General features: G+C 37.7%; 1 protein-coding gene across 4 annotated transcripts; it reads left to right on the top strand.

Moving 5' to 3' along the window:
• The first annotated feature begins 941 nt into the window (after nt 1–941).
• LOC116262342 (GTP 3',8-cyclase, mitochondrial) lies at nt 942–24,137 on the top strand. Of its 4 annotated transcripts, none has more exons than XM_031641633.2 (8): nt 942–1,169; nt 1,423–1,510; nt 1,665–2,300; nt 2,520–2,687; nt 2,784–2,975; nt 4,525–4,593; nt 7,180–7,269; nt 23,667–24,137. In XM_031641633.2, the coding sequence occupies exons 2-7, from the start codon at nt 1,433–1,435 to the stop codon at nt 7,261–7,263; spliced, it is 1,227 nt and encodes a 408-aa protein (XP_031497493.1). In that variant the 5' UTR covers nt 942–1,169; nt 1,423–1,432; the 3' UTR covers nt 7,264–7,269; nt 23,667–24,137. The 4 variants fall into 4 exon arrangements, with proteins under 4 accessions (XP_031497493.1, XP_031497485.1, XP_031497511.1 ...); XM_031641625.2 differs by having other exon boundaries at nt 23,650–24,137; XM_031641651.2 differs by having other exon boundaries at nt 2,520–2,692; nt 2,921–2,975; nt 23,650–24,137.
• Nucleotides 24,138–25,911: the final 1,774 nt, after the last annotated feature.

The raw sequence follows: 25,911 nt of genomic DNA, 5'->3' as shown, positions 1-25,911 counted from the left end.
TTTGTCTAACTCCTTGCAATCCAATGTTTCTTTTATTGGGACCCCTCCTCTCTTGGATGGAATTGAACTCGTCGCTTAGCCCTTTTCTATAAGTGAGGCTGTTGTGTTCTTTTTTTGTGTACATTCCTTCCACTCTTTTGTATCTTTTATCCATTTTTCTTCAATAAATTGGTTGAAGGCCTTCCCCCAGCAGGATTGCATTGGATATGGTCAAAGAAAATAGAGATTGTCACTAGAAGAGTATCAAATAAAGGGGATTTATCTGTTCTATGTATACATTGGACAGAATAAATCCACTGGTAGCCATCGCCTCTGTGCGTTCTCCTCACAGGAGCTACCACAAAGTGGTGTAAGCGCTAATGGGCAGAGTAATTTTTTACATATTTTAATGGCACCATCGCTGGAGATTAAAGTTTAAACTATGTGGAAACGAGATTAGATTCCCACATTTGCTAGCATCATTTATTTTTTTGAGAACGTGGATTGGTATCCATGCTCATTCTATTACAGATTCTGATACCTGAGTTTAGACGCAACAATATTTTTCATTTTATTCTTATAATCTTTATCAATGAACTGAATTGAATAATCTGTTTTAGAAGAAATCCAGAACTAGATGCAATGCATCCATTTGAACAAAGACGACTTATTGTAGAGAAAGAGAAAAGAATCATGATCAAATTTGGGGTTGTTGTAGGGATTATTGTAAACAAATTTAAAATTCTTTGTTTGAATTTCTTTTGTATTAGTAAACAAATATCGCATTCGATAATTCCTTTCATTCCACACAAATAAAATTTTCTTTTAAATTTTTTTTTCTTTTTCTTTTCCCATCATTTCTTTCTTTCTTTTTTCTTTTTCTTTTCATTTCGTACCAACTTTCTCCTTCCAGCCAAAAATCCAAGTACATGTGCTCCAGTTGACAACGAACAGATAAAAGGCGGACAGTGTTTGGTCGAGGGGGTCCAGGTAAGGTCCCCTCCTCTCCGGCTTCACCCCACGTGCCATCTTCAGGTTTAGCGAGAAAGAGATAGAAAGATTTGATGCATATGCCATCGTAATTTCGCCAACTTCGAAATTCTCTGTAGATTTCTCCAACGTCGCGACCGATAAGGGAAAACCTGAGAGGAGAAGTGAAGAGAACGCGGCTCTGCCGTTCTTCACGTCTGGCAAGTTTACTTTTTTTTTTCTATATATTTTTCTTTGTTTCGTGGAATACTGTTTTTTTTTCTTTTTTTTTTTCTGGGTAGTCTGTTGATGCATGGTGGACGGATTTTCACGAAATCTGATGCTTTCTTGCGGCCGATTTTCGGAAGAGGAAGACTTTTTGATTCCTTTCAAATTCACCCACGACCAGTCGGTAGTTTCATGGCATGCTTGAGCTTTAATTTTGTTTTTCTCTTTCCCACTAATTTTTTTCAGCGGAAGAGAGATGCGAGGGTGGTGGTTTCGCGATCTCAGTCATCATCGACGTTCATTGAGTTCGAAATATCGTCTGTTTGGTGATTGCGTGAGTGAAATTTCAATAATCAATCTGTTTTGAGACGAAATTGCTTCTATGCACTGCAATTATTCCTTTTTTAGTACTAAATTGGTTCTCGTAATAATCTGGACGTATAGGAGGTTATCAACAGATTTTCTGATTGTTGGTTTTGTTACAACAGACTGATGCCTACACTTTCAGATTTGTGCGCAAATTTGGTTTCTCTGCTTCACCTAGAAGCACGCAGATGCCCCGTTTTGCTCGTGATGAAACTCAGATGAGGATGTGCTCCACGTCTTGTGCAAATCTGTCGATTGAGACTGTTCAGAATGACTGTCCCGTTTCGGATATGTTAATTGATTCATTTGGAAGAATGCATACTTATTTAAGGATTTCATTAACTGAGAGGTGCAACCTCAGGTGTCAGTATTGTATGCCAGCTGAGGGTGTTGAACTTACTCCCAAACCTGAACTTCTAACAACAGACGAGATTGTCAGGCTTGCTAATATCTTTGTCAGTTCTGGTGTGGATAAAATTCGTCTGACTGGTGGGGAGCCAACTGTAAGGAAGGATATTGAGGACGTTTGCCTGCAGCTGTCTAGCTTGAAGGGCTTAAAGTCTTTGGCCATGACTACGAATGGTATAGCTCTCGCAAGGAAGCTCCCAAAATTAAAAGAAAATGGATTAAAGTCTATCAACATTAGTTTGGACACGCTGGTTCCTACAAAGTTTGAGTTCATGACTCGCCGGAGAGGACATGAAAAGGTTCTGGAGTCAATTGATGCTTCAATAGGCCTCGGATACAATCCTGTGAAAGTAAGCATTTATTTTTCTACATGTCTGGCTAGATTGCTTGGCTGGTTTGTCCTCTATCTCTTACTAGTTCTTGCTGTGTTTGATTTATCCTCTTGTGGTCATTTGTCATAATGTCATTCTGTTGGGCTGTCATTATCCTTCACATGTCTATATTTGAACTTCTGATTAAACCGACTAGAATGGATATCCTTTTGATATGATTGGAATGTCAAAATCCAGGTAAACTGCGTTGTAATGCGTGGTATTAATGATGATGAGCTATGTGATTTTGTGGAAATGACACGGTACAAACCTGTTAATATCCGGTTTATTGAGTTCATGCCTTTTGATGGGAACGTGTGGAACATAAAAAAGCTTGTACCTTATGCAGAGATGTTGGATAGAGTGGTAAGGTAGACCACTGACAGAGTCTCTATTGGTTGTCTTATTACTTTTCTAAAGTTTATTTGTCCTTCGTCATTTGTTTAAGATTCTTGTGAGCAGGAAAAAAGATTTGGCAAGTTAAAGAAATTGCATGACCATCACACAGATACAGCCAAAAGTTTTAAAGTTGATCACTTTTGTGGAACGGTCTCTTTCATAACATCAATGACAGAGCATTTTTGTGCTGGATGCAATAGGTTGCGCATTCTCGCTGATGGAAACTTCAAAGTGTGCCTTTTTGGTCCCTCTGAGGTATCTGATCTACATCGCATGAAAAAGATTCCATGTCCATTTGTCATCAATTTTCTGCTGAAGACAACTGTTGGATGTCTTTTTGTTCATAGTGTATTTTTCACATGGAGATAAAATCATGCATATTTTGAAAAATAGGAGTCGTGATGAAAGACATAGTTATGTCATTACCAGTGACACCAGCAAGCTATGTAACGTGGATGTTTGTACAGGTGCAAACACGGGTGAGAGTGTGGATACTGGTGCAAGTTATTTTCAAATGTATATATATAAATATATATATATATGTATACACATTTATTTATTTATTTATTTATTTATGTATATAGATTTTAAGCAAACAAACATATACTCATTGTCTATATTCATAAAGTACACATTTTACCAAACAAAAAAACATAAGTCTACCATGCCCAAACCTTGTCCTGTACCTGCCAGTGTCCAGCAGTGTTGACACGGGCATAGTGCCTTTCCAAGAGTGTCCACAAGACCTAGAATTCAATCATATGTTAGGGGTTCAACATCTTTGTCAATGGTAAATGAGAGTTCCCTTTATGTACTTAATAATGGTCCATGTTTATCTGCTGTTACCACTTTTTATGATAATACGGAGCATGTGATAAACAATCCAGATTAGCGGCAAATGTCAAAAGGTTTCTTGAAGAAGGTAGGGTGTTGGCATACTTCAAATAACTGACAAGTATGTGTCAAAACTTTTATGAAACAAATTCACAAACTGGAAAAGTCATAAGGTGGGTCTAATATTATCACCCCAAGTTTTTAATACCTTCATAATAGTTTGCAGCCATTGAATTCTGATATTGCACAGAATGGTGAAAATGTGCTCAGTAGATTAGCAGAGAGAAAGCAGAAATTCTGCCAGTGAGCAGAGTATCATAACCCTGGTTTTTGTAAGCTAATGAATGTCTAAGATGTATGAAATAATGCACCTAGTACTTCTAGGGAACCATGGCACTATCTCACTCTAAAGCCGGCAAGTTTTTGTTGTACTTGGAGAATTGTTCACTGCTTTGTTGGTATCAACCTGTAGGACCTAGTCAATAATAAGCTGCTGCTGTTTGTTCCGTCTTTCCCCTGTCCTGACCAACATGCACTTAACAATATGGATCTTACAGTCCTCATACTATGATCAACCTATTGGTGTTCATAACATTTGCAGTTAATGGATGGAGAATGAACTGGTGCCTGGTGCTCAATATTTATTTTTAGTTGTTTACAATTTTAATGAAATTAACAACAAAACAGTCAACAGTTTGCTCAGCATTATTATTCCTCTTTGGTATGTTCTGATTTTTTCATATTAATGCTCCATAGCCGCTTTCTTTTTTTGGTCATTGTGGCATTATGATGTGGCAGATGTTGGGAAGAATGTTTAGAGGTATCTTTTAGATAAATATGTATGCTAGAACACAGTGAAATTCCTAAGAAGACCTCAATAATATGACATTGGCTAGATGTTGCTTTATGGGTTTAACATGTGATTTTGACTACCAATTACTCATTCTCTGGTTGGTGAGATCTGCAACAGGTAAGTTTAAGAGATCCAATTCGCAATGGTATTGATGATGATGGGTTGAAGGAAATCATTGGGGCAGCGGTATGTATATTATAAGTTTTTTTTCTTTAAATTATGTATGAAAAAAAAATTATGTTCTTCTCTTGTTTACTGTTGAGGAGTACTGATCACTAGTACTATTAGATCCTCATATTTCAATGCTGCATTGTGGCAAACTTGTATAATTTTTGTTAGTTTGTCTTTACTCTTTGGCCATTTGATGTGCTTGTTTTTGCTCTTTTTAGCTTGAGTTGTTTTTTCAGATCAAACAGTGTTAGCTCTGCTAACAAAACTCACACATTCTTCTCTCCACTATGCATGCACTCAGAAGCCCAGATTGTAAAAAAAGTATCTCTATGATTGGGGTTTAATCCCTTCTACAATATATATATACCTCACAGTTGGGTGGGTTTATTACAGCATCCTAACTAGTCCACCTGACCCAAATCTGTTACATTGAGTAAGACATCCGACTCACTGAATTGGACACATAAAGAGACAAGGGGCCTCTTCTACTTAATCTGGGTCGGGTCTAACAACTTGTTCCCCTTACGAAAAACCACCTTGTCCTCAAGGTGTGAAGTCAGGCTCCTGTGTATCTCTTTAGCTGCTCCCAAGTTGCTGGAAGATTATCATAGTTGGACCATTCTATGAGCCATTCTGTCACCCAGGCACCATCTCTTCTAATCTTATAGATACCCAGGCGTCTATATGGATAGGTAGGTGGCAGTAGATAATTGTGTTGGGTCCAATGTAACAAGGAGCAAGTTTGTTGAAGACTTTTGGAAGACGCCAGGCAGGTCCCTGTTAAGGTCAACGTAAGGAGATCCAGTCCTCTTCATTGAATTTCAGGTCATGGTGTTTTCTGTTTTACTGGAGCACCATTCTATTTCTTGCAGCAGAAAGGTGTTGCTTAAGCTCCTTAAGCACTGCATCTCTGCATCGGAGCTGTAGGTTGACTTCCTTGATCCTTCTCTTTTGCGGACCCAGGTTGGTAATATCTAATGTCTGGTGGGGTCTGACATAGATGGCCTCAAATGGAGATAGGTCTGTTGCCGAGTGCCAACTGGTATCATATGCTACTTCTGCCCAAGATGGATAGTCGGCTCATAGTCTGGCATGCTGTCCCACAGAACAGCATAAATACATCTCCAAACACCGATTAACCACCTCCGTTTGCCCATCGGTCTGTGGATGATAGTAGGTAGGTACTCATCTGCAATTTAGTGCCCTACAACCTGAAATATTCATACCAAAAAGAGCTTAAGAACAAGGGGTCACAGTCACTTGTAATAAAGCATGTCATTCCAAGAAGTTTTCGCACATAATCCTGAAAGGTTTTGGCCACTAATTTAGCTATATAGGGATGTGCAAGAGGCACAAAACGTGTGTACTTTGACAGGCGGTCAACCATAACTAATATGACAGATTTTCCATGCGAGGCAGGCAGTCCTTCCTTGAAATCAATAAAATTGTCTTCCCAAATTTGCTCTGGTATGGGCAAGTTGGAGCAGGGCAGCGGGCGTCTAAGTTTCTACTTATAACGCTGACACACTTCACACCGTTTGATGAACTCCCTGACTGCTCGTTTCATCCGAGGCCAGTAAAAAGAGGGCTTCATGTGGTGATAAGTACTTTCAGCTCCCTTGTAACCAGCTGCATTGTTACCATGGTAATGTTCCGTAAGTATCATAGGCAGGTCCATCTCTGGAGGTATAAAGACTCTACCATGATGATACAAGTAAAGATCTCTCCATTGGTACCTGTAGGCCTTCAATGCCTATGTTTTCAGCTACTACCTAATGCGCATAACAGAAGATGCATTCTGATGAGCCTGTTTAGTTTGCTCCATGCATTCTGATGAGCCTGTTTAATTTGCTCCCATAAGTCGACCTGGCTCTAATAATGCCAGGAGTAGCAAGTCATTTTGCTGTTCCACCACTCTAGAAAGACCATTGGCTGCACCATTTTCCTTCCCTTTATGGAACTTCACTTCGAATCGAACCCTATCAACTTAAACATCTATTTCTGAAGGGTAGGGGTTGAAAGTTGCTGCTGCAAGCAAAATTTCAGACTGTAGTGGTCAGTGAGTACCACAAATTGCTGGCCCATTAAGTAGTGCCTCCACTTCATAACTGCCAAAGCAATGGCTATAAGCTCTTATTCGTAGGCAGATTTGGCACTGAAAGTAGAACCCATGGCCTTGCTGCGAAAGGCGATAGGGTGTTGGTTTTGACTCGGTGTTGCACCTACTCCTGTGTCAGAAGCATCAGATTCTACCACAAATGTGAGTTAGAAGTCTGGAATTTGAAGCATAGGAGCTGATGTCACTGCCTTCTTGAGGGTGTGAAAAGCTTCTTCTGTCTTCACCTCCACTCAAACTGTCCCTTCTTGGTCAGTGTCGTTAATCCGACTGCAAGTATACCATATCCACACACAAATTGGCCGTAATACCCTGCAAGGCCCTAGAAAGCTCTCAGCTCTCACATGATAGTGGTGAAGATCTTTGTATTGATGGCATTCCCTTCTTGAAGATCCTGTCACTTCTCTTGGTATTAAAATTGCAAAGTTAATCAGTTTGAATATCGTAATGTAATTCCTTTCTATATGTTTGTTTCCTTCTGTCAGGTGAAGAGAAAGAAATTTGCTCATGCTGATATGTTTCAACTGGCAAAGACGGCGAACAGACCGATGATACACATTGGTGGGTGAAGCTCGGTAAGTGCAAATTCATTTAACGAAACATTCCATTTGGAAATGTACTGTAAGTTGTTTTCTTGTTGAAGAATTACAGAATTTGACGACAGTTATCCTGCTTCAAGATTTATAGTTTTCCCTTGTTAGGTGTATGAACATTGTGTTTTAGTATTGCCAATTGTACATCTGTAAGTTGAAGTACAGCCATTGCTTTAGTGTCACTCTTGTTTTCTCAATATTCTTGCTTTCCTGCTCCTTTCCTATATGATTGGTTTAACTTTTCAGCCTTAATGCAGAACATTGAAGGGAATGGATACAATAGAAAGTTACTGCTGCATGAAATACATATTTTATTCAATATCTTATTGATAGAAATCTAGCACCAATATCTGTAACCAGAAAACAGCACTCACGCAGGAAGATAGAGAGAGAGAGGGAGAGAGAGAGGGAGAGAGAGAATGAAAACAAGAAGAAACTGAGGAGAAGAAGCCGTGGCCAAAATGGTTTGCACGGCCTCTATTTATAATCCCATTTCCAGAATTATAAGAGTCTCCAATCGTAGAATCCTAGGAGATTTCACAAGCTCCAAGGACATTAATTACATCATAGAAACCTAAGAGACTTCACATATTACAAGGATATTAACTAAAACATAGAATCCTAGGAGACTCTTCACATGTTACAAGGACATTAAATATCTTAACACATTCTACAAGGAGGTGGAATCCTAAGAGACTCCTCTTCAACGTGCTGGTGAAGGATTTATATTTTAACACCCTCCCTCAAGTTGTGCATGGTTTTGCACCATGTACAACTTGCCTTTTAGAAACCAGAATCGTTCCTTTGTTAATCCTTTTGTAAGTAAGTCTGCAACTTGTTCATCTGTACGAACATAAATAGGTTGAATCTCCTTGTCTTCCACCTTTTGTCTAACAAAGTGTTGATCAATCTCAATGTGCTTTGTTCGACCATGTTGTACGGGATTAAAGGCAATGTTAATAGCGCTTTGATTATCGCACATTAACATTGATGTTTTAATCTTTTCTCCAATGTCTTCTAGCAAATGTCTAACCCATGTAACTTCAGCAGTACCTGCAGCCATGCATCTGTATTCAGCTTCAGTGCTGGATCTTGCTACTGCCTTTTGCTTTCGACAACTCCAAGACACAAGATTACGTCCAATGAAAATACAAAAACCAGAAATGGACTTTCTTTGATCGGGATCTCCAGCCCAATCTGCATCTGTGAATGTCATAAGTTGATGTCCAGTAGTTATATTTTCACTCTTACCATAAACTAAGCCATCTCCTGCTGTCCCTTTAAGATATCTTAATATTCTTTTGACAGCATCCATGTGAGTATCTCTAGGTGCATGCATAAATTGAGATACTTGATTCACAACATATATAATATCTGGTCTAGTAAATGTAAGATATTGAAGTGCCCCAACAATACTTCAATATTGCGTAGGATCTTCATATAACTCCCCATCTTGAGCACTTAGTCTTTGATTTAGAACACTAGGAGTTCCAACAGGCTTACAATCAGACATACCTGACTTTTTCAGCAGATCCAACGTGTATTTCTGTTGTGTCAATGTGAGGCGATTATTGTGCCTATCAATCTCCACTCCAAGAAAGAATCGTAAATCACCAAGCTCTTTCATTTTGAAGTTTTGCATCATCAAAACTTTAGCTTCTTCTATGTGTTTTTCTGAATTGCCTGTGATAACAATATCATCAACATATATAAGAAGTAAAGTAAATATGTTTTCCTTTCGATAAATGAAAAGAGAGTGATCTAGAGGACATCTTCGAAAACCACATTCTTGAATCTTGCAAGAGAAACTGTCAAACCACGAACGTGAGGCCTGTTTAAGTCCATAAATAGATTTTCTTAGTTTGCAAACCCATGCATGAGAGTCTCCTTTCTTGTATCCTGGAGGTTGTTCCATATATACTTCCTCCCTTAAATCACCATGAAGAAAAGCATTCTTCACGTCCATTTGATGTAGTCTCCATCCATATTCAACTGCCAATGATATAATCACGCGAATTATTCCCATTTTGATCACAGGGCTGAATGTCTCATCATAATCTTCTCCATATTGTTGTGTAAACCCTTTTGCTACTAACCTTGCTTTGTGTCTTTCTATGCTGCCGTCAGGTTTGTATTTAATTTTGTATACCCATTTGGAGCCCACTACGTTCTTTTCGTGTGGCCTCGGAACGATCTCCCATGTTCCACATTCATGCAAGGCATCCATTTCTTCTTTCATAGCCTTTCTCCAATGATGTGATTTTGATGCTTGATCAAATGAAGTAGGTTCTTCCTCCTTGCCAACTTTTGCCATGAATAACTGAAAATCAAGTGATAAAGAATCATAGCTAACCCACCTGTGAATGGGATGACGAATGCGTTGGGATCTTCTAAGGTGGGGCATGTTGTCTTCTTCACTGTGAGCATCTCTGTCCCTTAGTCGTCGACTGTAGATAAGACCCGAATACCGATGTGCATCGTTGTTCTGTTCTTCATTATTGTTTTCGTGATGACTTGATGACTGTGTTGGATCTTCTTGATTTTCACTTTGAGCCATATCCGACGGTTGTATTGCTCTCTCTGAATCTTCACTTTGATGCACATCATTTTCTATAATAGGATCTGCATTGAATAACTGTGTACTGGTCCAGGGATCATAAGATTCAATGGTCATAGGCATTTCATTTGTATTATCAAAACTATGTTCATCAAAAATGACATTTCTTGAAGTTTTGATACGTTTAGTTGTTGGATCATAGCATCGAAAACCTTTATATTCATCAGCATATCCAACGAATCTACATTGAATAGCTTTGTCTTGAAACTTGTTCCTCAAGGCAGCATCAACGTGAACATAGCATACACAACAAAAAACCTTCAAGTTCTTGTAATCAGGTTGTTTGCCTAAGAGTGTAAAATATGGCGATTTAGACATCAAGAGTGTCATAGGCAAACAATTTATTATGTATACAGCAGTATGGAAGGCTTCAGTCCACAAGGAAATGGGCACATTAGTATCATGCATCATGCTCATGGCGCTTTCAACTATATGTCGATGTTTCCGCTCAACTACACCATTTTGTTGTGGTGTGTAAGGGCAGGAAATTTGTCTAGTTATCCATTTTTCACGTAGAAATTCAATAAAATCAAGCGATGAATATTCTCCCCCTCCATCACATTGAAAATGCACCACATTGGATGAAAATTTAGTTTGAATCATGGCATAGAAGTTTCGAAATATGTGAGGTACTTCTGATTTGTGTTTCATGAAGTAAATCCAGGTGAAACGTGAGTAAGAGTCAATGAATAAGACATAATATCTTGACCCAGACATGGAATCAATAGGGACTGGCCCCCATACATCAGAAAAAATAGTTTCAAAAGGTTTGGAAGCCCTTTGATTTATATTATGGAAAGGGAAAACATGACTCTTACAAAGTCCACAACTTGAACATTTTTTGACACTTGAAGTAAGAGGTAAACTTGATCTTGGAATGAGACTATCTGTGACAAGTTTTTCAATGAAATGTCGACCACAGTGTCCTAGCCGACTATGCCACAAATCAGACTCCAAAAATTGGTTAGGGCCCCTTACTTTTGATTGAAAATGGCAAGAACTTGGCACTGATGACGCATTATGAGAAAGAGAAAATGTCTTCAATCCTATATCAAAAGCGGATGAATCCTTGGGTAGACATTCCTTGAGGACGTACATATTCCCTTGACGCTCCCCTCTAGCGAACATTTTCTTCGTTTGGAGGTCCTTGACATAGACAGAAGAAGGTGTGAATTCAACAGAAGAGCTTGTATCATCAATGAGTTTAGAAATGGATATGATGTTCTTTTTGATATTGGGAGCAAGAACAACATTAGACAGTGATAGAGACGAGGATGACAATGGAATATGTGCATTTCCAATATGTGTAATAGGATGAGATTTTTCATCACCTGTTATAATGCAACTTCTACCGTAATGAGGGGATAAGTTAGTCAATTTACCTGCATTTCCTGTCACATGGGTAGCTGCACCTGAATCCAAGAACCATTCTCCCTGCTCATTTTGCTTTATAGTCATCTTTGAGAATGCGGTCATCAATAGCTGTTGCATATCTTCAGCGGTGGATTTAGAACTTTGTCCTCCTTGTTTATAATCATGTCTTACCCCTTTGTCTTTATTTTGAGGATTAAACCAACATTGTGCCTTCATGTGTCCTTTCTTGTTGCACTGAAAACAAATTGGTATTTTTCTTGAAGTATCCAAAGGAGACATACCTTGGTTATGTGGTGTTGGTAGAATGCCACGACCACCATGGTTGGAGTTCCCATGGCTCTTACCAAACTTTACATTCATAGCCAACACATTTTGGGAGTTTCCTTGATCAGTCCTTTCAATGACTCTTTTCATATTCATTTCATGTTGGAGAAGTTTACCTTGTAGTTCGTTGAAGGAAGGCAGAACAGGAAGGACCTCAAGAGCTGTAATAAAAGCATGATAATCATGCCCAAGTCCATTCAAAGTTTGCTGCACCTTTTCCTTATCAGAAATGTTATTCCCTGAGGCAGCAAGTTGGTCTGCGAAGGCCTTAATACGCGCCAAATAATCCATGATAGACGTTGAACCTTTGCTCAAATTCTGAAATTCTTTCTTTAAGTACATAATTCGAGCTTCTGATATTTGGGAAAAGGTATCAGCAAGGGTTTCCCATAATTCTTCTGCAGTACAATCATCAGAAACTGAAAGTAACACTTGTTGAGATAAAGTGGACAAAATATACGCAACCAGACTTTGATCACGTCTCATCCACATAACATGTTCAGGATTGTTGTCTTCATGAACAGCAATAACTTCTCCTGCCTCATTTTTTATTTCCTGTAAGATGAATATTGGTGGAGGCTTTGTTGAACCATCGAGATGTCCAAAGAGGCCTTGACTTCTTATGAAAGGCATGATTTGCCTTTTCCAGATCAGATAATTCTCATGGTTGAGTTTTTCGGTAATAAGGTGAGGAAGAAAACTTGAGGACATGCCAGAATGCGAAAGGTTTTCCATGACAGCAGAAAGGAATGATATATAGGTAGAAGATGAGAGGGAAAGAAGACACGATATAACAAGATGTGTCCTTGGGTAAGCAAGAAGAAAAAGGAACAAGAATTGCGCAAGAGAAAAGTAAATTCAGGATAGAGACAAGATGAGAAAAGAGTTCTAACCAGATCAGACCTGTTTGGGCATTTCGTTTGGTAGAGATAACGTAACCTGGCGCTCTGATACCATGATAGAAATCTAGCACCAATATCTGTAACCAGAAAACAGCACTCACGCAGGAAGATAGAGATAGAGAGAGAGAGAGAGAGAGAGAGGGAGAGAGAGAATGAAAACAAGAAGAAACTGAGGAGAAGAAGCCGTGGCCAAAATGGTTTGCACGGCCTCTATTTATAATCCCATTTCCAGAATTCTAAGAGTCTCCAATCGTAGAATCCTAGGAGATTTCACAAGCTCCAAGGACATTAATTACATCATAGAAACCTAAGAGACTTCACATATTACAAGGATATTAACTACAACATAGAATCCTAGGAGACTCTTCACATGTTACAAGGACATTAAATATCTTAACACATTCTACAAGGAGGTGGAATCCTAAGAGACTCCTCTTCAACGTGCTGGTGAAGGATTTATATTTTAACACTTATATCCCAAAATTTAGGCTATTTGTGGGCAGAATGTTTTGCTCCATCTTCAATCCTGCGGTGACATGAGTGCACTGCATACTGTAGCAAGATGAAAGTGAAAATCGGAATTCAGGCTTTGTTTGGTTTATGGAACTCTATACATGTACATTTACACACATGCACACACACACACATTTTATATATATATATATAAAAGAGAGAGAAAGAATATGTACCTAAAATATACCTAATTGCCTACGGGAATTTTCGTAGAAATTTATGTCTTTTTGCAAATTTTGGAATTTGGCTATCTAGATGGTTCACCTGATAGGCTGTTTCCAGCAATGTAAAATGTTTTCTCAAAAAATCTAAATGTCTAGATGGATGTGGAATTTCCAAGTATGGTGGACTGAGAAAAAAGGTTGTCTAGTTCGGATTTGATGGCATTACAAACTTAAAGCTGTTAACTCAGATCCTTATAAAATCTAAGATATGGATCAAATTTCTTTCTGAGAAAAAAAATGGACATTTTTTACATCCATATGGTTGGTTTTTCTAGACTGAGATTTGAGAACTGCTTTAAATAGTGGCCAAAACTAAGGTCCTATGTATATGTGTGTGTGTGTGTGCGCGAGTGTATATATAACTTTAATGGTCCTCTTTGAGGTTGACCCTTCTTCTGTAGTCATCATGGCAGTCTTATTTTTCATTTAGAACAGAATCAACCTCCAAGTTCGTAGTGCTAAACCATCTCACATGAAATTAAGAAACGGATGGAAAGGGCACATCAGTGAGAAAATGCTTTAGAACCACAAAAAACAAGCTCTTTTCCACTTTGAGGCTGATCTTCGGCCTTGTCTGCAAAAGTTTAAATCAGCTCCAGTGTTTCTCTCTTCGTTGACCTGTTTTAACGAACAAAATCTTGTTAAACCAGCACAAACCAATGGGCCGCATTTACTAAAAGAAGAAAATAGAGAATAAGGTAAGCCTGATTATAAATATCGAATTTGTGTCACCTCAGAAGTTTCATAGGATGTTCTCGATGCATATGGACCTCCTTCAGCTATGGTGCTTGAGATGAGTTCATCCTAGTTTGAAGCATAGAAACATTTAATGACGAGACACTGCAGCATTTTCCCACTATTCCAATAGCTGTCAATTTTCAGATCCATTACAGAAAAAAATATTTGAGAATTTGAGGTATACCTGTTCACATTAAGCATATCAAAAAATGTAAATGATCTTTGATATAAAGGCCCTAAACCATAGATTGCCCGGCATTTAGATGACCACAATGAGATTGTGTGAAAATTGGGAGGACTTTAAAAAACACATGAACTTTTGCTATAGTGAATAGTCTTGTATTTGCACATGTATGTGTCTCTCTGTGTGTGTGTAGAGAGAGAGAGAGAGAGAGACTACAGCATACCATTTTTTTTTTCATTTATTGTCTAATTCTTCAATAGCTTCTGCTGACAGAATCTATGAGATAGCATTTTTTTTTTCATTCCTTATCATCTAATTCTCCAAGAATACGGGTTTGATAGCTCCCAGTTCATGGGAAAGGAAATGGTATATAGCTATTTTATAAATAGGTCTGTTCATGAGCGAGTTCAAGCCAAGTTGAGCCAGCTTGAACTCGGCTTGTATGTCTTGAAAGGAACTCAAACTCCGCTCAAGCTCAACTCGAGTTCAATTTCATTAGCTCGAGCTCGACTCGGCTTGAGTTATTAAAACTTGAACTCGGAAGATTGGCTTGAGCCAATCCAAGCATTTCATTAAAAAAAAAATTATTTTTTTAAGAAGGCAGCATACAGACTTGAACATAGAACCTCCCACATACCAGTCACGTGTATATCCATTTAAGCAATCTACTTTTTTTTTATCATTTTATGAGACGTATTTTATATATTTTCTTTCTTGAGCTGAACGGAGTTTAACCGAGCCGAGCCCACTTAACTCAAGCTCGACTCGTTTAGGTTGTAGAGTTCATTTCTTAACTCGAACTCGACTCGTTAATAAACGAGTCAAGTTCATGTCAAGTTTATCGAGCTCGTTTAATAAACGAGTCAAGTTCGTGTCAAGTTTATCGAGCGAGTTCGAGTCGAGCTCGAGTTAGTTCGACTTGTTAAACAGCCTATTTATAAATATGCTCATTGCATTGACTTCGACCTCAAAATGTTATAAAATATTATGGTCTATAAGTTTTGATGTCTTCTTTGACTTGAAATTGAATAGCTGTGTCTTCTTCTGTTGATGAAGATTCATTGCTAGAACATTTTGTCCATTTTTGTTCATGTTGTGCCTTGTCTTCTCACCACTACATTTGCTGAGAATATCTTTGTGAGGTGGAGCAGTGAGTAAAGAGAAGAGTCAACCTCATTTTCTTAAATTCACATCTAAACCCGTTCAAGAAGTTGAAAAGAGTTCCTCCTTGATTTTGGTGCATTCCAGCGGCTTCTCCTTGCCACTTGGGTTAGTTGTCAAAATCGGAAGCTAGACTCAAGTAAGTCAAAGCTTTAGGAGACTAACCTTGACTAGTTAGTTTGAATTAGTTAAAAGCAAAATAAAATTAAAAGAGGGCTCACAAACACAACATTTGAAGTGAACAAAGCAGTCAAAGACATAAGAAAATTATTGTGAATCATGTCAATCACTTAATTCACTGATTGCACATAGGATCACATAATAGTAAGTTAAAATTTAACTATCTAAGGTCCCTCAAGAATTCAACCATACAATCATTAGTCTACTAAAAATAACAATAAGTCATACGGGTACTTCAGTAAGGTCCACGTACCCGTGTCGTTGTACCTGTTCCCAAAGTGGGTACTTAGACACATTCGAGCACCTTTAGATTCAAACTGCTTAATTTTACTTTGATTTTATTTTTTTCACCTTACTTTTCATTATATTCTTAGATTTATTGTTCATTAACATACTGATGTTTTTGTTTATATCACTTGTTTACTAAAATGTTGCTTTCATTTTGATTTTTTTGTGTTTTTTTGCATATATACATACATATATCCTGCTGTACCCCCGTACCCACATTTTTTTAAAGTTGTCGTACCCGTACCTGATAAGATGTTGGATCTAATCTGGTCCAGATCCAACACGTCTACTGAATCAGATCCAACACATCTAACCATGTCTGAGCGCATTTATCTAGGCAGGGTTATGATTGTAATTTTTGTAATTGTTTTATTCTAGACTCTAAATTAATGTGTTGCTTCACTCTAGGCTCTAGATTAATGTGTTGTTTCACTCTAGGCTCTAGATTATTGTGATTGTTTCATTTTAGATTCTTGTAAATTGTGTAGAGGGATCACTATATAAATGGGTTGTGTGAGAATGTAAATACTCACCTCCCTTCCTCATTTTTCTTTTCCTATTCTCTCTCTTATCTTTCCTTTGCTCAATCTGGACGTGGGTTATACTTCGACACCCAAAATCTAACATGCTATCAGAGCAAGGTCTGGCTGGTTCTACCGAGGAGAATGTTTGAACAGACTTGAAATTTCCAGGTTGGTTTTCTCTTATACTCCTTCTAACATTCTGCTACTAATCCTTCATCTACCTTGACAACACTCTTATATTTCTGTTTGTATACATCTACGTTGATAGATATATAATGGATATTCTCTCACAATCCAATATGTCCTCAACTTCTTGCCACACCTTATTTCTGAAAAACTGAACCACTCCAACTATCTTACCTGGAAAAGGCAGATCACTCCTTTCATAAGGAGTCAGGATCTGTACGGACATCTTGATGGCTCCATTCCAATCCCACCACAGTTCATTCAACAAGAGGTTAAGAATGAGAGAAGAGAGACAATTGCCACTCAGGAAATTTGTAACCCTCAATTTATAACATGGATGAAACGAGATCAAAGTTTTTTTTCGTATATCACATCAACGCTCTCTCAAGAAGTGTTGATTTCTCTTTCTGATGACTGTACAACAGGACAGTTATGGATCAGTCTTGCTGAAACCTATTCTCAAATTTCAGAGGCACGTATTCTATATTTGAAGAAAGAGTTTCAGAATCTTAGCAAAGGGTCAATGTCGATTATGGAATACTTGGGACGTCTTAAAGGGATAGCTGATCAGTTGGGAGTTGCTGGATATGTTGTTTCCGACAAAGAAAAAGTCCAGCAGACTCTTAGCGGCCTTGGACCAGATTTTTATGCCTTCACTACTGCTCTTGAAGTTTTCCCTATCTTGCCCACCTTCAATGAACTTCATGGCAAGCTGCTTCAACATGAAATGAATATGAAACAACTGATGGGAGGAACAAACCAAGGTAATGCTCACAATGCTTTAGTTATGGAAGCTGCCGCAGGTCATAGAAAAGGAAATGGGGCTCATCAAGAAGGCATGAATCGTGGGCATGATGAACAAATTGGCAAAGGTATTCTGCCAACACCAAGTGTTACAAGAAGATTTCAAACTAATACCACAAAAAAGGTGCCAACGTGTTTCCAATGTAACAAGAAGGGTCACATCAAAGCAAATTGCTGGTTCAATCCACAAAACAGAGGAAATAAACCTGAAGCCGATGCATAACAAATACTTATGACTGCCCTCTCCAAGATGACAATGAAACAAAGTGATCAAGGCGAATGGTATTTGGATTCAGGCACTGCTACTCATGTAACTGGAAATGCTAGTAAGTTACATGACCTTCTTCCTTATTCTGGTAAAAGTAATATAGTTACAGGTGATGGAGGTTTTCATCCTATCACACATATTGGAAATGCACAAATTTCTCTTCCAACATCACAATTTCCACTATCTTTGTCAAATGTTGCCCTTGCTCCAAATATCAGAAAGAATATTATTTTCATTTCTAAACTTGTAGATGATACAAACTCATCTGTTGAATTTGCTTCTTCTTCTGTGTATGTCAAGGATCTTCTAATGAAGAAAACATTCGCTGAAGGAGAACGCCAAGGAAATATGTATGTTTTCAAGGAAAATCCTTATCTCTTCCAGTCCTCTTCAAGTCCAGCTCAATTGACCTGCTTTCCTTCCAAACCTTCACAAATTCCAAGTTTTAGCTGTCTCCAATCAGACGTCAGTAAGTCAAATTTATGGCATGGTCGTATGGGACATTGTAGTCGTGGGTTTTTGGAAAAACTTGCATCAGATAATCTCATTCCAAAATCCAGTCTATCTTTTGATTCCTATGACAAAAAATGTTCTAGTTGTGAACTATGTAAGAGTCATATACTTCCTTTTCATAATAATATCAATAAAAGAGCTTCTAAATCTTTTGAGATTGTCTATTCTGATGTATGGGGGCCAGCTCCCATTGATTCTTTGTTTGGCTCTCGCTATTATGTTTTGTTCATAGATTCTTATTCTCGATATACTTGGATTCACTTCATGAAACAAAAATCGTAAGTGTTTAGTATCTTTCGAGAATTTCATGCCATGATCGAAACACAGTTCTCGTCTAAAGTTGTGCATTTCCATTGTGATGGTGGGGGAGAATATTCTTCACATGACTTTATTAACTTTTTACGAGAAAATGGGATAACTCGACAGATTTCATGCCCATACACCCTACAACAAAATGGTGTAGCTGAACGGAAACATCATCACATCGTGGAAAGTGGTATGAGTATGATGCATGATAGTAATACTCCTATTACTCTATGGACGGAGGCTTTTCACACTACTGTGCATATAATAAATCGTCTGCCCATGACAGTTTTGGATTCAAAATCTCCTTACTTCACTCTTTTTGGTCGAAATCCAAACTACAATGATTTAAGGGTTTTTGGATGTGTGTGCTATGTTCACATTGACTCGTCATTGAGAAATAAATTTCATAGCAAAGCAGTGCAGTGCAGGTTTGTTGGCTATGCAGATGAATACAAAGGTTTCAGATGTTATGACCCTACAACCAGACGCATCAAAGTATCAAGAAATGTTGTGTTTGATGAACACAATTTTAACATTTCTACTGAGAATTCTCAACCTGTGGGATCATATGATCCTTGGGTAAGTGCTGAGCTATTTGCAGGAGGCAGTCTAGAATCACATCCACATGATGAGATAGGATCTTCACATATCACAGAAACAGAAGGAAACAAAGAACTTGTTCCAGCTATGAAAGAAGGAGAAAACAATGCTTCATGTCGATTTTCAGGACAGGTTTACACACGTCAGAAAAGAAGGAGAGATGGCAATCCGACCTCTTCCCACGTTGAAGTCTATGATCGGCCTGTTAGAAGATCGGTGCGAGTGCGACACCCCATTCATAGATGGGTAAGCTATGATAATCTCTCCTTAGATTTTCAGCTCTTTATGTCTCAAGTTATGAAGATCGGTGCGAGTGCGACACCCCATTCATAGATGGGTAAGCTATGATAATCTCTCCTTAGATTTTCAGCTCTTTATGTCTCAAGTTATAAAACGAGATGAACTTACTTCTTTTGAGGAAGCATCCAAGTCGTCGCATTGGATCAAGGCAATGAATGAAGAAATAGATGCATTGCATGAATGTGGAACATGAAAAGTTGTTCCTCGACCCAAAGAAAAGAATGTAGTAGGATCGAAATGAATTTATAAAATTAAATATGAACTTGATGGCAGTGTAGAAATATACAAGGCAAGATTGGTGGCACGAGGCTTCACACAACAATATGGAGAAGATTATGATGAAACATTCAGCCCTGTGATCAAAATGGGAACAATCTGTGTGATTATATCATTGGCAGTTGAATATAGATGAAGACTACATCAAATGGACGTGAAGAATGCTTTTCTTCATGGTGATTTGAGGGAGGAAGTATATATGGAACAATCTCTAGGATATACGAAAGGAGATCCTCATGCATGGGTTTGTAAACTAAGAAAATCTATTTATGGACTCAAACAGGCTTCACGCTCATGGTTTGACAGTTTTTCCTGCAAGATTCAAGAATGTGGTTTTTGAAGATGTCCTTTAGATTACTCTCTTTTCATCTATCAAAAGGAAAACATATTTACTTTACTTCTTATATATGTTGATGATATTGTTATCACAGGAAATTCAGAAAAACACATAGAAGAAGTTAAAGTTTTGATGATGCAAAACTTCAAAATGTAAGAGCTTGGTGATTTACGATTCTTTCTTGGAGTGGAGATTGATAGGCACAATGATCGCCTCACATTGACACAACAGAAATACACGTTGGATCTACTGAAAAAGACAGGTATGTCTGATTGTAAGCCTGTTGGAACTCCTAGTGTTCTAAATCAAAGACTAAGTGCTCAGGATGAAGAGTTATATGAAGATCCTACACAATATCGAAGTATTGTTGGGGCACTTCAATATCTTACATTCACTAGACCAGATATTATATGTGTTGTGAATCAAGTATCTCAATTTATGCATGCACCTAGAGATACTCACATGGATGTTGTTAAAAGAATATTAAGATATCTAAAAGGGACAGCAGGAGATGGCTTAGTTTATGGTAAGAGTGAAAATATATCCGCTGGACATCAACTTATGACATTCACAAATGCAGATTGGGTTGGAGATCCCGATCAAAGAAAGTCCATTTCTGGTTTTTGTATTTTCATTGGACGTAATCTTGTGTCATGGAGTTGTCGAAAGCAAAAGGCAGTGGCAAGATCCAGCACTGAAGCAGAATACAGATGCATGGCTGCAGGTGCTACTGAAGTCACATGGGTTAGACATTTGCTAGAAGACATTGGAGAAAAGATTAAAACGTCAATGTTAATGTGCAATAATCAAAACGCTATTAACATTGCTTTTAATCCCATACAACATGGTCGAACAAAGCACATTGAGATTGATCAACATTTTATTAGACAAAAGGCGGAAGACAAGGAGATTCAGCCTATTTATGTTCATATAGATGAACAAGTTGCAGACTTATTTATAAAAGGACTAATGAAGCAACGATTTTGATTTCTAAAAGGCAAGTTGTACATGGTGCAAAACCATATACAACTTGAGGGAGGATGATAAGATGTTGGATCTAATCTGATCCCGATCCAACACGTCTACTGAATCAGATCCAACACATCTAACCATGTCTGAGCGCATTTATCTAGGCAGGGTTATGATTATAATTTCTGTAATTGTTTTATTCTGACTCTAGATTAATGTGTTGCTTCACTCTAGATTAATGTGTTGCTTCACTCTAGGCTCTAGATTATTGTTATTGTTTCATTCTAGATTCTTGTAAATTGTGTAGAGGGATCATTATATAAATGGGTTGTGTGAGAATGTAAACGCTTATCTCCCTTCCTCATTTTTCTTTTCCTATTCTCTCTCTTATCTTCCTTTGCTCAATCTGGACATAGGTGATACTTCGACACCCAAAATCTAACAGTACCCATATCTCCGTACCCATACCCAAACCGTACCCGTACCCATGTGACTTAGCAAGAAATGAAAATCTTCAGTGTTTCTTTAATGGCTCCACTAAGCTTTTACTATGTGAAAGGTGGCGATGGCAGCGTCAGTGGTTGCTGTGATAGTTGTGGTAGATTATTCTCAAAATCAAGAATAATTTTGTCAACATTGTCTAAACTTGCGATAAGTTGTTCTCGCACATTTGGAGGCACATTAAGACAAGCTTTTAGGGTAGTGTACAGTGAACCAACTAAGTGCATCTTGATGCTCTTCAATCCACCCATGATTGTGCGATAATAGAGGCGACATTTTGGCAGAGTTTTATAATATATATATATATATATTGGAAAATAGGTAGCACTAGACTCTCATATAGCAGACTTGATGGAATCATCTACATAGTCGATCCCAAGGCATAGAGATTTGATGGTGGTGATTAAATTGTAAATATAGAAGCCAAATTATTTTTTCAAAGGTCCGAAATACCTCTCAATGGAGACAAGTGATTTCTTTTAAGGAAACTCATTTGTTCCTCTTCTTTCTCTCCCCTCCCATATTTGAAGGGTATTTTGGACTATTAAGCTTGGCTTCTGTATCTGTAACTTAATCTCCATTTTCTAATCTTCTTAGAAACATGGCTTTGACATCAAAATCTAGTATATGTAGGTCTGGTAGCTACCGTTTTTCCTATATATATATATATATATATATATATATATATTATTTATTTATTATCAATCATTCTATCAAGGGTTCAAAAAAAAGAAACAATTAATTATTATATAATTAAGTAAGCAAGCAATAGATTTTTCAATTTTGAGTTCATACTTCATAAGCATCATATATGTGAGTCTTCTTGTTCCATCAATATCTTCCAAGCTTTCATTGTCATTGCAAATCAGAAGAAGGGAATAAGAAAATCAACTACAACCATGTTAAGAGTGTGCGTCATGCTTTCTTTGTCATAATTCTTCTTTCTACATCCCAAAGTTTGGATGATCCACAATTGCATGTAATTGCAATATAAAAATTAGAAAGTTGAATATATTAAGCATAGAAACATAGCAAATCCAATGGAACACAAGTGAATCAATAAAATAACATAAAAAAAAATGCAATAGCTATTTTCCTTTCTTTCGTAAAACAAAACACAAATTGGAGTGCACAAAAACCAAATATTCTGGTACTCGCCAATGTGTTTATTCCTTTTGATGTCGTCTGCTTGAGGATATGTGTTTCAATTTCGTTCTCAACATGAATATATAGCAGGCTGATGTAGAAATCTCATTGCAAGTTTTTGGAGTGTGAGCATTTTTTATCCTTAAGACTAGCACCAATGGAAAACATTGTTCTTTGTCATCTCTTGCTAGCACTGCATTTAAATATTCAAAGGTACTAGTACAAAACATTGTGTATTTATAACTTCTCTTCTGATGTAAGGATTTAAATGAAGTCTCTCCATGCGTGCTAGTCTATTTTTAGATGTCTCACTATTTTGAATTAGAGAAACAGCCAGGAACTCCTATTAGCCATTTTTTAGAATAATATTTTAGATTCAAAAATTAGACGTGCAAGGCAATTATATATTGCCTTTATTCCATCTTTCCACTAATATTAAATGTATGCAATTGAAAAGTTTTTAACCATCAAGTGCAATCTTTTTTTCCTCATGCTTAAAAAACACTATATGTTGAATTTGCTCAATCATATTCTCATATTTTATAAATTTTATGAAGCATGGGCTCATCTTTATCAACTTCAAACATGTCACAAATTGTTTCTTTGAATTGGAAAAGATACGACACTCTCTGCCACCATAAATCATTGACAATGATGTTTTTAATTACTTTATCATGACAATTGTAGAAGTAAACCATGCCTGAACAACTTTTAAGAACTTCAAATCAGAAAACTACTAGAAAGTACGAGCATGCATCTATCAATGCAAACTTGGTTTCCACCATAAATCATTGATAATGATGTTTTTAATTACTTTATCATGACAATTGTAGAAGTAAACCATGCCTCAACAACTTTTAGCAACTTCAAAGCAGAAAACTACTAGAAAGTACGAGCACACATGTATCAATGCAAACTTGGTTTCCACTTTTGACTCAAGATAATCCACTGCATGGAAAATTTCAATAGTTGCTGATACTTCGCTGAACTCATCATTTTCCTTTTCTTTTGATGATTGAACAAGTACTTTTATGTCATGTCCTGATTTTACTTGATTGCGTTCTAGTTGTCATGATTTATGATTATTGACACTAACTCATTTCTTTGATTGGCGATGCTTAATGCAGTTTCATCCTTGCCACAGTTTTCATGAGTTCTACACTTGCCTACAGGCATGGGAACAGTCAAAAGCTTTTCCAGATTTGACTGGCATTCATTGTTGACATGGCTGTGCTTATGGCTGAGCTACTGTGACGTCCTGTAATTTTTGTGTAAAACTTTAGTGGCTGAGCGGGTTCATTTGTAGTGGTGGACCATTGGCTTCGCTGATCATCTTTGTTTCTGGAGGCACCTCATAGACGTTTAAATCACAAAAGACGAGTTTCTTCAGTGTTCATATCCTAATATGAGGGCGTCCATTATGGATGTATGGAGACCTGCCCTGTCGATTCCCGTATGCTGTACCATATGATTGTGTAAGACCACGTGTTAGATGCAGTACCAAGTGAAACCCTGTGGCGTGGTATGGATGGTGCTGCCCAGTCTTGACCTTTCAAACAGTCTTCATCATTGAATTGAATTGCTTACGATAGTAAAAGGTTCTCTTTTCCTCGAAGGGAAGATTGTTCCACATACCATGATCATCACTCCATTTGCTCTTCTTGCTGCTCTTGCTAGGGATGGATGGTCAATGAGTCAAGTCAACTCGGGCTTGATGTTTGTTTAAATTCAACTCGAGCTCGACTCGTAAGACTCGTAAGTTAAACGAGTCAAGTTCGAGTTTAATTGATAATTCAAGTTTGTAAATGAGTTGAGTTTGAGTTGGACGAACTTGACTGGTTTAACACGTAATTTAAAAAGCTTAAAATGGCTTAAATAAAAATGTGAAATTTTTAACTTTGTTTTATGAAAAATAACAGAGTTCAGCATACATTGGTCACTTGAAATCATAAATACATATTAAGGGACATGAGCTGAGCTGGAGCTGAGACTCGGTTTAAGTGAGTCAAACTCATCTTGTAAAGCTCGAGTTGAGTTCAAGCTGGCCTAGCTTGAGCTCGGCTCGTTTGTACAGCGTTAGCTCTTGCCAGTCAAGCCTGGTCAGCCTAGACCTTGTCATGCTCTCGTGCCAGTTGACTGGATTGATCAGACAGATCCAGCGACAGAGTCCCACATAAATTTAGAAAATTTTACAAACAACCGCTTACCTATTGAAACACAACAAATTGGCACTTAACTTTTCCATGAAACTCTCAAAGATCTGCTATGGATGGAAGACATTATTTTTTTCAAAATTGACAAAGAAACGCTTGTTTTCTTCTTCGACTGCATTTGCCGGCATCTGCTCCCATGGCAATTTCTCCGGCTATTGAATGATGTCATTCGAGTGTAGTAACAGAGCAAGCGAGACAAAAGGTAGAGCTTTTCTAGAGGAGGATGATCATTTGACCATTTCCTTAATGCACTGTTTCTCATGTCCTGCCAATCTTTCATTCCATCTCTTTTCATCTTCCCCGTTTTCTTCAATATTTCTGTTTCTAGGACACTGGTTTCTTTAGAAGGATCACGTGCATGGTAGTGAGAATAAAGGTGGGCATTGGGCCAGGTACCCTATACCTAGCCCAAAACAGTCCCCGTCTCTTCAACCTTGATTACCAATCTAATTGACACTGCACCAATTCATTCCCACTTTTGTTATTAGCCCATGTAAAATATCTATGAACATCCTCTGTCACCCCAGTACCAAAATCCAATATAAATTGAGAGAAAGCACGCAGGGCATTGAAGTCTCTGATAGTCATAGAAGGATCCCAGCAACTTTGAACCAACCTCTTTGGTTGACACAAAGCTATTGACCTTGTGTTCTAATCCGGAGGAAAGAATTTCAGTCGAAGCAACCGATCCTCACAACTGATCAGAAATAACCAGAAATCATCTGTGACCAAAGGCCAAACAATCAAATACCCTCCCAACACCAATGTTTACAGTAGAACTAACAACATGGCTCTGTAAACTGTTACACCACATATGAGGCACTATGGACTTAGATCCATCATGAACGCTCCCGCTTTCTCACCCAATTCTTCATCTGCCATCAGGGACGGAGGTAGGAATTTTTCATGAGGGGGCCAAATTATAGTTTCAAAATTCTTTTATAGGATAAATGAAAATTTTAAAATTAACTTTAATTTTTTTTTTTTATTTGGACTTCTCTCACCATTGTGGTCTCTTCTATCTGCCCCTAGGTTATCTCCATAGAGACCCTCACAGTCGATCGGGTCTTTTCTTAGGATGATTTGTTTGAAAAGGGTATTTCTGTACATAACATTTTTCAATTAACATTTTTCATTTAAAGGCAGCAATTTGAGAATTATGAAAGGAATTTAACT

Source organism: Nymphaea colorata, chromosome 1 (assembly GCF_008831285.2).
Source record: "Nymphaea colorata isolate Beijing-Zhang1983 chromosome 1, ASM883128v2, whole genome shotgun sequence".
Taxonomy (NCBI): Eukaryota; Viridiplantae; Streptophyta; class Magnoliopsida; order Nymphaeales; family Nymphaeaceae; genus Nymphaea; species Nymphaea colorata.
This window is presented reverse-complemented; position numbering and strand designations above follow the sequence as displayed.